The sequence below is a fragment of the Salminus brasiliensis genome, chromosome 7 (genome assembly GCF_030463535.1).
Source record: "Salminus brasiliensis chromosome 7, fSalBra1.hap2, whole genome shotgun sequence".
Lineage (NCBI taxonomy): Eukaryota > Metazoa > Chordata > Actinopteri > Characiformes > Bryconidae > Salminus > Salminus brasiliensis.
The window spans coordinates 22,284,202-22,297,256 of NC_132884.1; the positions used below are offsets into that span (position 1 = coordinate 22,284,202).

The 13,055-nt window shown below is 42.2% G+C and overlaps 1 protein-coding gene across 1 annotated transcript; it reads right to left on the reverse strand.

Annotated features, from left to right (window-relative positions):
- Positions 1 to 180: 180 nt before the first annotated feature.
- Positions 181 to 12,743, reverse strand: zbtb11 (zinc finger and BTB domain containing 11). The gene is made up of 10 exons (XM_072684139.1): positions 12,236 to 12,743; positions 10,047 to 10,288; positions 9,602 to 9,833; positions 8,018 to 9,063; positions 6,644 to 6,928; positions 5,516 to 5,912; positions 4,365 to 4,482; positions 4,049 to 4,207; positions 3,771 to 3,946; positions 181 to 1,307 (listed from the first exon to the last, which is right to left on the reverse strand). The coding sequence occupies exons 1-10, from the start codon at positions 12,543 to 12,545 to the stop codon at positions 781 to 783; spliced, it is 3,492 nt and encodes a 1,163-aa protein (XP_072540240.1). The 5' UTR covers positions 12,546 to 12,743; the 3' UTR covers positions 181 to 780.
- Positions 12,744 to 13,055: the final 312 nt, after the last annotated feature.

Sequence of the window (13,055 nt, forward strand, 5' to 3'; positions counted from 1 at the left end):
TACCAGCTTAACTACAACCCCCTTACAGTAGCTGTGTCTACATGCACACACAGTGTATGTAGACTAGCCAATGTGGAAAAACATCTCAGAAAACCAACATAAAATGAATTACAATGAAAGCAGAAGAAAATATCTTTTCAGACTCCATTAGGCAGAACAGTGAGAAACAGCCAAGTTCAGTTTGTGACACAGCCCCGCAAAAAGCTTTTATTTGGTTGCCATCACAGCTGAATCATCGTTGGATCCAGAGGAATGGTTGGTAGAACACTGTACAGACAACCACCAGCCAGTCTATAGCCTCACTGTGAGGGCGAAGTGTTCAAACTCAATTCAAACAAAAATGACATCCATTATGCATAGAAATCTTAACCAACTGGTTAAAAAGCTGTTTTTGTACATAAGAGCTGACTTTCTAGAGAGTTCTGTGCTGCATTTATATGGTAAATTACTGACATATCATCAGACTATGTTCTCTTCTGTATGTACAGTATACACACACACACACACACACACACACACACACGCTGCTAGGTCAAGCAGCGCATACATGCATTCCTGCTGAGGAGAAAAGTTCCTTGTGTCAGCATTATATTTTACAACAAAAAGAAGCCCACGACTTTCTTACATTCTGTCTGCGTCAAAGCAAAGTCAGGGGAAGGAGTAAACCTGAACCATTTATACTTCACTTGGCTGCACAGTTCATTTCTTTACAGCGCAACTCAACGCAACTCAGATCCAGTCGATCTCTTCCCTTCAAGGTCTGATTTGTCCGTCCTCATGTCACTCCACCTCTGCCACGTGAGCCACCTCCACCTCCATGGTCTGAATGATGTCAGCAGCCTCCTCTACCTTCATTCCAGCCTGCTGGGCCAGGACATAGTTCACCACCTGCATGATGCTTTGGTCCGAAAGCGTAGAAATTGAACCCTCACTGACCGCCTGCACGGCTTCCACGGCCTCCACCGTCTCCTCTGTGATGAGAACCGTCTCGATCTCCTCGCTAGCAGGTGGCTGAGGCGGCTGAAGCTCAGGAGGCAGCTCGGGGCCAAGGATGCTGACCGCATGCTCCACCTGAGTGCCTTGGTTATGGAACTGCAGCGTGTCCTTCTCTAGCATGATCTTCCCCGGCAAATGGTCTCCATGGTACTTCGTTATGTGCTTTCGCAGAGTGCGGGCGTCTATGTGGGCCTCTTGGCACAGCGGGCAAACGTACGGGCGCTCGCCTGTGTGCGTGCGGACATGGCGCTTTAGAGACCGGGCGTCGGCCCATGCCACCCCACATGTTAGACACTCGAATGGCTTCACCCCTGTAGGGAGAGAAGAGAGGAGAGTTTGGGTTCTGGAGCAAGTGTTACTGAAATGATATGTACCTGGAATCCAATGAGAAGCAATATTTAATATGGTTATTTTTCACATAATACATAATAACGACCATTCTACTTTTACAAATGTGCACAAAGAGGGCCTTGAAATCACCAACAGTATACTAACTTTAAAAAATAAAGATGCTATAAGGTGTTCTTTCAGCCATGACATAGAAAACCCACTTTTGGTTCCATAAGGAACCATTTCTGCAATAGAGATGTGGGAATACCTTAAAACCTTTACATCAAGTAAACACTAAAAGGGTTGTCTTTTACAAACAGTGGTTCTTCTGTGACATTACTCAAAGAACACTTTATAGCACCTTTATTTTAAGAGTGTAGGAGGGACCTGGCTAAGGACTGGTATACAAAGTCTGTTCTTCATGCACATTTGAGATGGCCTGAGCAGAAAGTACATACACATCACTGCTTACTGATGTAAGCAAACAGACAATTTTACAAAATTGTAACCCCACCATCTCACCATTCATACAATGTTTTTCTCTGTGAATGAAGCATTCTGTCAATAGAGGTCTAAAACGACAAAGGAGCTGCAACCTTTGATTTCTCAGAAACAAAGCCACATTTGAAGGATCCTACAAAATGAATCAGCCTTCAGTGATGATAACAGACAAAACGTAAGGCTAGGTTTAAGTCACCTTCTCTTTGGCCCCTTTCACACATGCACATTTTTTAATGGCAGTTTGTTGAAAATTAAATGGGAAGGGAATGAGAAGTATAATCCCAAGTGAGAGTAGAAATTCTGCTTTCAGTGCTTTCCTGTGTATTTCCGGCTATGATTCAGAGCTAAATAAGCTGCAAGCCGAGCAGACATGAAAATGCACGAGCAGTGAAAAAAGGGACAAGTTTAGAAACCAATCTGTTGCAGGGTCTGGCATCGTGCCTATGAGAAATTAAGATTTTAGTGATTTCAGTGCATGTGAGTGTAGCCAGAGACTGCAACATAGGAGTAACTGCTGTGGAACTGTTTACCTCATTGAGTTTAACAACTCCAATGCAATTTCAAAAAATGTCCAAAAATTGCACTGAGAGTGATTAGCTGAAACATGTTTCTTACCATAGTAAAATCTAAAAGTCTTGTGCACAAAATTTGCCAGATATCTTTTGAGGCATCACATCTACTTTAAATCGAGGCCATTCCAATAACTTTGCCCATCATTTGTGTTCTACTGGTTGAACAGTGCACGGTGCTTGGACTAGAATGAACAAGCCAGCTCACACTCAACACAATTACTCATTTAAAACCATTTGAAACACCTTTAACTACCACTAATGACAGCCCAATTCTCACAATGTGGAGTGTGTATGACAAATTATGCAGGAAAATTCTCCTGAGAAGAATTAGTCTTTCATACAGACAGATCTGTGTTAATTATTCAACAGCTCCAGAGTGAAAGACCTGTTGTGCCACCTTGAGGGAAAGCCTGGTACTGCACACTGACACCTCTTATAATAGCATGTTGGACGACTAGGAGCAAAATCATGTCCTCCAAATGTTCTAAACAAACTCAAAAACACGCAGAAGCAGGGGCAGATATACAGAAATGTGCACTGACCACAACAACAGTGAATTAATTGAATACTTTTTGGCCATATAGACAGAAACATTATTACTGTATTTACAATTAATAAGCATATTTCAGTTCCAAACACAAGTCATGCGTTACTTTCAGCAGTCCATGCCAATTTGATGTCCACTGAATCAGTTAAACGAGGGAATGACTGAAGCGATTTGATCCTTCGATCCCACTGACCCACCTCCATCATTTTTATATTTACTGTTTTAACAGAACTCATATCGAACGTTCTGACCATGTTCAACAAGTTCCTTTTGGTAAAGAAAGAACTTATGTCTGCCATCCTCAATAAAACAAAATCCAATGTGAAGTAGCAGCGTTTTTACTCTGAGCCTCCTTCATGCTGAGAGAAGTCAGCCGATAAGTATGGCCTTCCGGTCGCCTCCCGCTGAAGGTGTACCATGCACGACCAACTGGGAGGAGACGCAGAAGAATACCCAGAAAATTATATGCCTGGATCCCCCAGCAAGAGAACTTGGTACAAGTACTACCTGCCTGTACCTGCCCAATTACCACAGCACCTCTGAACTGAATCAAGTGGATAAGACGATGATGAGGATGATTGATGGCATCAAAGCCATCACTAAAAACACTCCAGTCACAGAAATTCATCCACTCACTCAATTCTGAACTTTCTAATGATTTTATTTTGTTCTTAAAGCAACAATATTTCAAAATTATTTAAATATTGTGGGCAAGACAATAGCAAATGTCCACCCCTGTCTGAAGTATTATAGTATTATGCTTTTTATTACCCCCCCCAGACAAACAAGATAAACCATGTATGGGAGTGCACATGCATGCTCACCTTGGTGGTTGTTCATATGGCGCCTGTACTCTCGGAGCTGAGTGAACTTCCTCCCACAGTGTTCACACTCTCTCTCCAGATTCTGCTTCACTCTGCCCTTCTTCCCATGAGTGGCCTTCTTCACGTGTCTTCTGAACAGAGCCTTCTCAAAGAACTCTTTACCACACACGTTACACCTAGCAGATCAACAAAACATACAGGTTAAAATGAGATGCACCCCTGCAGCGCAACACTTCTATTGAGGGTGTAGGCATGACAGGGCCAGTTTTGACTCATACCTGTAAGGTTCTGCAACGGTGTGCGATTTGACGTGAGAGTACCAGTCCTTCTTCCAGCTGTAGCATTTCCCACATACTTGGCACTGGAAGGGCTTCAGGCCCAAGTGCTTATTCATATGCTGTTGCAGGTCTTTCGCCTCATAGAAGCTTTTATCACAGCTGTGGCACAGGAGGAGAAAAAAAACACAGGTATTTCAGTCAATAATTACATGGCCATTACGGTTAGTCCATGTGAGTGAAGTGTGTCCATGAACATGAGTGAACAAGTTCTTTAAGCAAATGCCAATGAATGTGTCTGTAAGAAAAATGTACTCACTGGGAACACTGGAATGCACGGACCACAGGTTTGGGTTGATGTTTTTTCAAGTGTTTGCTCAGCCCAGAAGCCCGGTGGAATGACATTCCACACTGTGTGCACAAATATTTCGATTCACCTGTCAACAAAATACAGCAGAAAATGGTGAAATCATCTGGCAGCAGTTTTGCACATTACATCATCAACAAATGCCTAAATTTGGTACAACCCTCACATCACATTTTATGGTAAAGCATTAGAAAATAACTCCTAAAAGAACTCAACACCTGGGGCTGTATATTTTATATATATATATATATATATATATATATATATATATATATATATATATATATATATATACACACATATACATATACATACACACACACACATATATACACACACACATCTGCATGTGTACATACCAGTTAGATTCAGGTATTTACTCCAATATTCACCCATAAAGTGACTAAGAAAAGCTCTTAATTAATTAATTAATTAATTAGGAGTCTATCTCTGCTACACTCAGTCAACACAGAGGCTTAGAGCATCAGATCCACAGTGGAAAGAAGTCAGCCATGTAGAGCTATTTCACAGTTTTCCAGAGGAACACTGAACAATCATTGTTCATGCGGAGTATCAAGAGAGGATACAACGCTAAAGAACCACTGCAGAGTACGAAGGAGGGAAAAAAAAAAGAAGCTACCGGCACTTGAAATCTGAACATGCTTATAAGTGCCATCTAGTGGTATTTGACTGCACCAGTCAAATACCCTAAAGTAACCCTACCAACTCCTGTAATCATGTAAAAGACTAAATAATTATTATTACAACCTCCTGACATGTCAACATTTTGCACAGCATTGGAAGAGTCATTTCACCCACTGTAAATAAGGTCATTTAATGCAAACTGTTGCAAAATGTTTTAATTTCAGCAGTTTTGTAAGTGCATTTTCCAACTTTTTGTTTGTAAGAGCAAAAGTGTAATTTATCGACATATAAATGGTATCATTGGATAAATCACTTGTTTTAACCAAATGCTATAAAAGAAAAAAAAAATCATTATGTAGATTTGATTCATATTTTTAAAGTAATATCAAAACATGTTCATCATTGCCGTCTTATGTATGCATCTTCGAGGGTACATATTGGTGTATACACAAGCTTGCCTGTATGTACGCTGGTGTGCTCGTCCAGGCTCCTTTTGGTAACAAAGGACTTGTCACACACAGCGCAGTGGAAGCGTTTGGCCGAGTCGTGTAACGCTCTGTGCATCTTCAGGCTGTGTTTTGTGGCAAAGCTTTTCCCGCAGAGCCTGCAGGAGTGTGGCCTCACACCCGTGTGGTTCAGCATGTGGATGCGCAGAGAGTACAGTTTGGGCAGCGTCTTGCCACAGATGTCACACACAAACTCTCGTTTCGTCCGGCCTTTGGCCTGGCCCTCCAGCCCCTCAGAGTCTTCTGCCACTGGGCCTCGGGTCACCGACACTCTTTGGGTCTTCTGGTGTTTGTGACGGGCCAAGTGGGCACGGAGAGAGGCGGCATACTGGAACTCTTTATTACACAACTGGACAAAAAAAAAGACGTACAGGATCACTGTTTACATACTGTAAGGCATTGGATAGACATGCTTCAAAAAGACACAGGGAGGGAAAAGAGATTTGCACTACTGTTCAAAATCTGGAATCACTTCTCATATGGATTTATTTGATATATGTAATGATGGCAGTATATATTTAAAGGAATGGTACACCACAAGGCCTGCTTAATGGAGGTCTACGTGACTCACAGTTGTGGGAAAGATAGACTTCCACTACTTTTTATTTTTTAGCTTTATAAGCCTTGAAGCATCTTGACTGATGCCATGACTATATTTGTGATGAGATGAAAATTGTGTACATTTGATCTTCAGGTCAACCATCCTTTTACATTTAATTACACCATACACAAGTATTATGATAACCAGGCTACATAATTATCCATTTACATTACACTATTTGGGAAGATAAATAAAAGTCTTGTATTTTCGTTTCTGCCACTTATCACTTTTCGACATAATTTAAATCTGGCAGTTACAATGTGTCAATTTTTCATTTTGAAAAATTTTACTTTGAATTCCACTGAAAGTTGTCTCCTTCTCTAGAAAAGAAGCATCTAGCATGTCACGTATATCTGTAACCATATATTTTACATGATTAAAATGAGCCTCCACTGATTCCAGACTTTTAAATAGTGGATGTATACAGCCATACACAGACTGCATATGGTCACAAAACAAAAAGATGTGTCAATACGTACAGTGCACTTGAAACCGCGGGATTTCTCATGTTTTAGCGTGTGCATGATGAGAGCGTAGCGTCTCTGGAACACCATGCCACACTCACTACACGTGTGTTCTCCATCCACTGCTCCCTCAGTCTTCTCCTGTGCCACTCCTTCCTCTATGGAATGCACCTCTTTTTCTTCCGTCTCTGCTCCTTCCGTCTCAGTCTTTGTGCAGTTAGAAGTCATCTCGATATCAGGAGAATCAGAGGAACGCTTTTTTACAGGCTGGGTCACTGGATGTCCTTTCTTGGCCATTTTCTGAGGAGTACGAGAACACCATTTCATTTTAAAATGATAGCACATAGAAATACACTCAGAAACCACAGATTTCAAAAGCAGTACATAGATCCTGTCTCTGAAATAATTAAATCATCCAGTAAATGATCTCTGGGTGGGAAAGAGTGACCACGTTTCCCACCAGTCACAGGTGTCAGCTCTCCTCTACGCCACTTGTGACAATCTCATAATTTGTCCCATGTGTAATTCCCATTCTATCCACTAAAAGGCAGGCTTATGAATGTTCCAAGCTCAACATAAGGACCTATAAAGTTGCATTTTTATTTTGTGTATGGCAGATGAATGGTTTACTCGGTTGATGCAGTGTTTTCTTTCTCTCCTTTGTTTTTGTTTTTTTGTTGTTTCACTACTTGTGGACCTGTCTGTATGGATGTAAAACTTAAACCACCTAAGTACCCTGAGGTTGTGTGCAAACCTTCTCCTAAACTTTGAGACAAGGAAGCATTACAAGTGGCTACTTGGACTGCTTAATGCTATAAAGAACATTTGCCTGTTGAGACATCCAAGCCTTTGGTATGATTACTGCAAAGGACTGAATACAATCACTATGAATCTTCATTCTGATCAAGGGAGGGAAAGGTGGGTAAATCTCATTATGGATACTGTCAGTACTTTTAAGAGCACTTACCAACTGCTTGTTTTATTACATTTTTGTATGGTTTTGATAGCAGTTTTTGAAAGAAGGGCAAAACTTGGGGAAATCAATATGCTACACTAGGCCTACATAACATGAATTTGTTAACTGTATAGTATGCTGTATATGAAGGTTTGAAGACCACTTGGCTTATTATTTTGTTGGTAGCAAACACAGCCTCTGCAGCTAATCTAACATAAAACACAATGGGCCTCGTTCACCAATATCTTCTTGAGCCCTAACAAAAAAGTCTACATCAGCCTTGTGCGTTTTTAAGTCGCAAAATTGTTCACAGCTCTGCTCTTTTAATGATGGATCCCATTATCTTTGTAAACTGAACAAAACTTGAATATCGGAATCTTTGTAACCCATGCCTAATCTAAGTATTTCCTGTAGATTTCGGACCGCACTCATACCTTCACAGTGTTTGATGAAGACTCCTCTTCCTCATTTTCAAGTCCCATGTGTAGACGAACATACCCTCCTTCTCTCATCGAGCGCTTTCTCAGGAACCTCTTGTTAGGATCAACACTTTCTTGCTCATCTTTCTTCAATTCACATCCAGCTGAACTACTCTCTGCAGCAGCCACCTCCATTGGATCTGGTTCTGGAGGGGGAGGTGGAGCGACCTGCTTCACTTTAGGGGGCCTCCCTCTTCTTTTCGGAGGTGGAGGGCCTGGTGGAGGGCCTGGTGGCGGTGCAGCTGGCTCAGACTGGGATGGAACTTCCACAGGCTGAGCGACTGGTTCCTCCTGAACAGCTGGCACTGGTGGAACAGCAGCCATGTAAACCTTTTCAGTAGGATCTACGTTGCCTGGATCTACTCTAACAAGAAACGCACCAGGCTCCATACTCTCCGCTACTGACGTGTCCTCTACCTGTGGCTCCTCCACTGTCCAGCAGGCCTGAACCACAGCTAGGGACTCGCTTGACCCAGCTTGCCCAGAGTGAGTGACCACAGTCATAGTCTCCCCAGCTTCTGTTTGGTCGTTGTGGGCCACAATGGCTAGAGAATCAGCCGAGCCAGCCTGTCCACTATGTGTAACCACAGTCATTGTCTCTCCATCCACTGTTGCTCCAGCAAGCAAAGCCAGCGAATCGGCTGTTGCATCCTCCCCTGTGATAACAGTAATGGCTTCTCCAGCCTCAGACTGTTCAGTGTGAGTGACCACTGCCTGACCATCACTCTGCATTGCCACAACATAAGCTTGAGACTCCACAGGATCAACTGGCTGAGAGGGCATAGTTTGGCTGGCCACCACTGTATGGATATCTCCTTGCTGGTAGACCATCAGCTTCTGCTCCTCTACCTTCTTGTGCACAGACTCACAGATCTGAAGAACCTCGGGCATTAGCAGGTACCTTGCCAGCGTGGCTATGTCCGACATCACGCAGAAGTTAAATGTCAGCTGGGAGCTATAAGCAAACTCCAGCAAAGGCAGGAAGCTGGCCTTGCTGAAGCCTGACGTGGAAAGAGAGATGAAGAGAAAGAGCAAACAAAGCCTTACTACGAGTTACTTTAACTGGAAGACAAGAGTTTGTTCAGAAGTTCATCCATAGAAAATCTGAACATTGGTCACACTTTAATGCAATATAAAGGAAGGCATATCAGCAGCTTTGCATGTATCAGAGGAGATGTGTGTTAAGTCCTTACTCTCATGATGCATCAGCATTGCTAGTGCTACAAATGAGTGTGTTAATTGCGTTTCTAACTCCATCTCTCAGTAATGCTAATCCAGATATGACTACAGAAATATAGGTTCAAGTAACCTCAAATAAAGTTCCTGCTCACAAAGTTCTTACATTTGCTTCACTAAGTACAATTGTCCTAAATAATTACACAAATAACAATTTTCAATTATTCCTGCTAGTAAATGATTAAGATCTTGAGAAACTCTTAATTTAGGAGGGCCATTCAAATGGATTTTTCCACTTTTCTCAGTCATTAAAACAGTATTACATAAGACAATTATAATCAACAGTTGTCCCCTACTGCTTACCAGAGAGATCAATCACAGCTTCATGGCTCGATACCGCACCCTTCTCAACGAAGAGTTCATAGAAGTAATCACTACAAGCAGCCAGAACAGCTTTGTGCGCCCGATGCTCTTCACCCTCAATGAGCAAGGTGATGTCACAAAACTGATTATTTAGACGCTGCTGATTCAACTTATCCAACATGGTCTGCCCGTGTTTAGGCAGAAACTGCTGCACGACACCTTTGCTGTCCACCTACAAAACAAAAACACAAAAAAAGATGATCAATCTGAGACTCGCCAAAAAAATCAAACAAAGAAGCATTGGTTTGTGCCTTTGTTCTGCATTCATGAATTCTAAGTTGGGTTCTATTCATCTGCATTCTGTATTTTCTTTATATCATATCATAAGCACCACTAACGTGTTTTTTAAAACAACACCAACACTTTTTGTGGAAACAGTACTTACAAAGACCAGTTCGTGCTTGTCCACTTTGGCACCCTTTGATCTGACTTGAAAAGATGAATTAAGCTCTTCGTCAATATCTTCATCGTCTTCCTCGTCCTCTTCTTCACTGGCACGGGTTCTTTGTCGACCTGATCGCTGGGGAGGTGCCTGACTGGTGCCATCCTCAGCACTGCTTCTGCTACGCTCCTGTTTACCTTGGCACCGACAGTCCTTAATGTAATCCTTTACTTGCTTCAAGATGCCTATAATATCAAGAACACCATAAAAAAGCTCAGTCTCACAGCAACCTGGGTTTCTTTTTTCTTCTTCTTTTTTTTACCAAGACATTTATTTAAATCTTTCAGCATAACAAATGCATTACTGTCAGCACAGATCACACATATGCTAGCTTAAACCTTACTGAAATACAGTCTGAAGAAATGGTTATACATTACATTTTGGTAATGTCAGCGGATTATCTTTAAGTAGACTAATTATTAGTACAATGTGAGTAGCAGACAGATTTGGTACCAAAAAACAACTGGATGGTGGAGGGGGGCATCTATAAGAGTCAAAGGTGAAGCTATCCTTCTTGTTTTATGATTGACACATTAAAATAATAAGTTACGGATGCTATTATTAATATTTAATGCACACTTCACGACAACTGGGCTAGCTTGAATCTTACTAAAATACAGTCTGAATAAAGGCCTGTATATTAGGGAATTAGGTCATTTCAGCAGATTAGAAAGTTAGAGGCCTGGGTAACATTAGTGCAGAGTGGTTGGAAAAAGAGCATTTACATTTAAGACATTTAGCAGATGTTCTTCTCCAGAGCGACTTACAAAAGTGCTTTACTGTTTATTTAAAAAAATACTCTTAGCTAGTTCGTATAGACTAGGATCCAAAGATACCTCTTAAGCTTACATACAACTAAACTCAAAAGCCAACATGGAGACCATAATACTCGGCACTACACTTCGCCCAAAGTATTGCTGTTCGGACACGGAGGGGAAATTCGTCTCCAATTCGTTCCACTTCATTGCCAGGACAGAAACAAGTCTGGATGCTTGTCTTCTGTGGATCTTAAAGGATGGTGGGTCAAGCCATCCTTAAAGCCATCCTCTGAGTGATCATACTTGAAGGGCTCTTGGTACAGGTCGGCTTTTGACCATTGCCATTAAGTATAGAGGGGCTGGTCAATTCTTGGCTTTGTAGGTCAGCGTCAGGGCAGACAAGCGAAACTAACAGGTTTAGAGACTGAAATGGAAGCTACTTAGTATAAGAGTCTTATCATTTTGGTATTATTAATCAATATTTGTATACTATCCCAGCTCTGCAGTTCACACCATTTACTGCTTTACTGCTCCAAAAGTAGACCAATGGTAGGTGTCAGTCTACCATCGGTCTTCTTCACGTTTACAATACGTTTGTCTTCTCTCTTGACGTTTTACGGCTACACACAGAAGTAAACTCCAATCAACATAAGTTCTGTCATGTCTGAAGGACAACCTTTTAGCCTGTGAGTTAGATATCTAGCTAGCTAGCAGCAGTACTCAGTCAAGCTCGCTAATAGGTTGGTTAGCGTAACTTTCCTGATGCGAACATGAATGTTGTCTGATACTGCGATCTAACACATACAGAAAATATGTCGACTTCTAATGTTGCCAAACACGTATTTGTGGGTGTTTGTTGTCAAAGGATTAGCATCATTTTTAATCAGCATTAGCTCGATGGCTAGCATGACTGATGCCTGGTTAGCTTGCTGCTAAACTAGCACAGGCCTCCCTTTACAGCACATTAAATCCTCTGAAGGGCCTTCAGGTCTCGCTTTTCTTAAAAGCTCAGCTGGGTTTACCTCATGTGTTCATCCAGAGACAAGCTGGACACAGGTTTTAACACTTTCCAGCAGTTAAAGGAACTACAGCAGCTCTCTGACCAAGGGGACAGGGAGCTCCTCTGCACAGAGCCCGTTTACAGTAGCTAGCTATAACAGATTTATCACATAAAACAGTGAAGACCTAAAGGTTTTAGGATGTTAATCTGGGATAACTCAACACAGACCTCATATTTGTGGTTACTGGGCAGCTAGCTGAACCTCTTCCTGACAAATGTTAGCTAGATAGGTCGCGTTTTTGTAATAAATGTCAGGCAAAATGAGTCACAGGGATCAAATAAGTTTTACTGGTATTTTAAGGTGACTAACTCACCTCTCCACCAGTATTTCTGAGAGATGATCTCCCAGGTGAGCTGCTGGTTGAGGTGCTCTCCTCCGGAGGTGATGTGCGCCTCGTCGATCAGTTCCTTCCTCCGCTCGGCCTGCAGCACCACCTCCAGCTCGCTGAACTCATCCAGGCCTTTCTGCCGGCGCTGGTAGTAAAGCACCCCGTCCCGGACGATGTAGCAGGCGGCCGCCTTGCGGATCTTCCTCTTGGTGTTGCCGTGCGTGCCGGGCGCGTAGGGCTGCCGCTCGTCTGTCAGGTAGCGCTGGATGGCCAGGTAGCTCTCCTCGCTAGACATGCTGCCGCCTACACCGCACCAACGCGCCGCATACGCCGAAAACAGGACCCGCACTTCCGCTTAAAATTCACACGGGGCTTGTTCAGACGTTTTTCTCTTTCCATATGGTGTTTGGGGAACCAGGCAGCGCCCCGTTTCTGAATGTTTTTCGAGGGGGGAACCGCTGTTCCGAGTCGCATGAACAGACAAAATGGCTGCTGCACCCGGCGGATGTTGCGTTTGAAATGGCGGAAGGTGGAGGGACTGAGAAGGCGAACACTACTACGACTACTACTAACAACAACAACAACAATAATATTAATAATAATAATAACAATGATAATATTACTTACAGTAACATTAACAACAAACTTAATACCTTCATATACTATTCATTTTTGTTTGCCTGGTTTTGTTAATAATAATTATTTGTGTGATTTGTTTCAGACATTAATAAAGGTTAGTTAAGTTGTTTCACAAAAAACGTGCATAGGAACACAACGTATAAATTAACAATGAACATCCCAAAGA

What these genes read in the sequence shown, in the direction of transcription:
- zbtb11 (XM_072684139.1), bottom strand. Translation starts at nt 12,545, where the DNA reads ATGTCTAGCGAGGAGAGCTACCTGGCCATCCAGCGCTACCTGACAGAC. An exon ending in AGCTGTGATTGATCTCTCTG is followed by an intron (nt 9,064 to 9,601) that starts GTAAGCAGTAGG and finishes TTTCCACGTCAG; the next exon opens with GCTTCAGCAAGGCCAGCTTC. An exon ending in CCCGCGGTTTCAAGTGCACT is followed by an intron (nt 5,913 to 6,643) that starts GTACGTATTGAC and finishes TTTTTTGTCCAG; the next exon opens with TTGTGTAATAAAGAGTTCCA.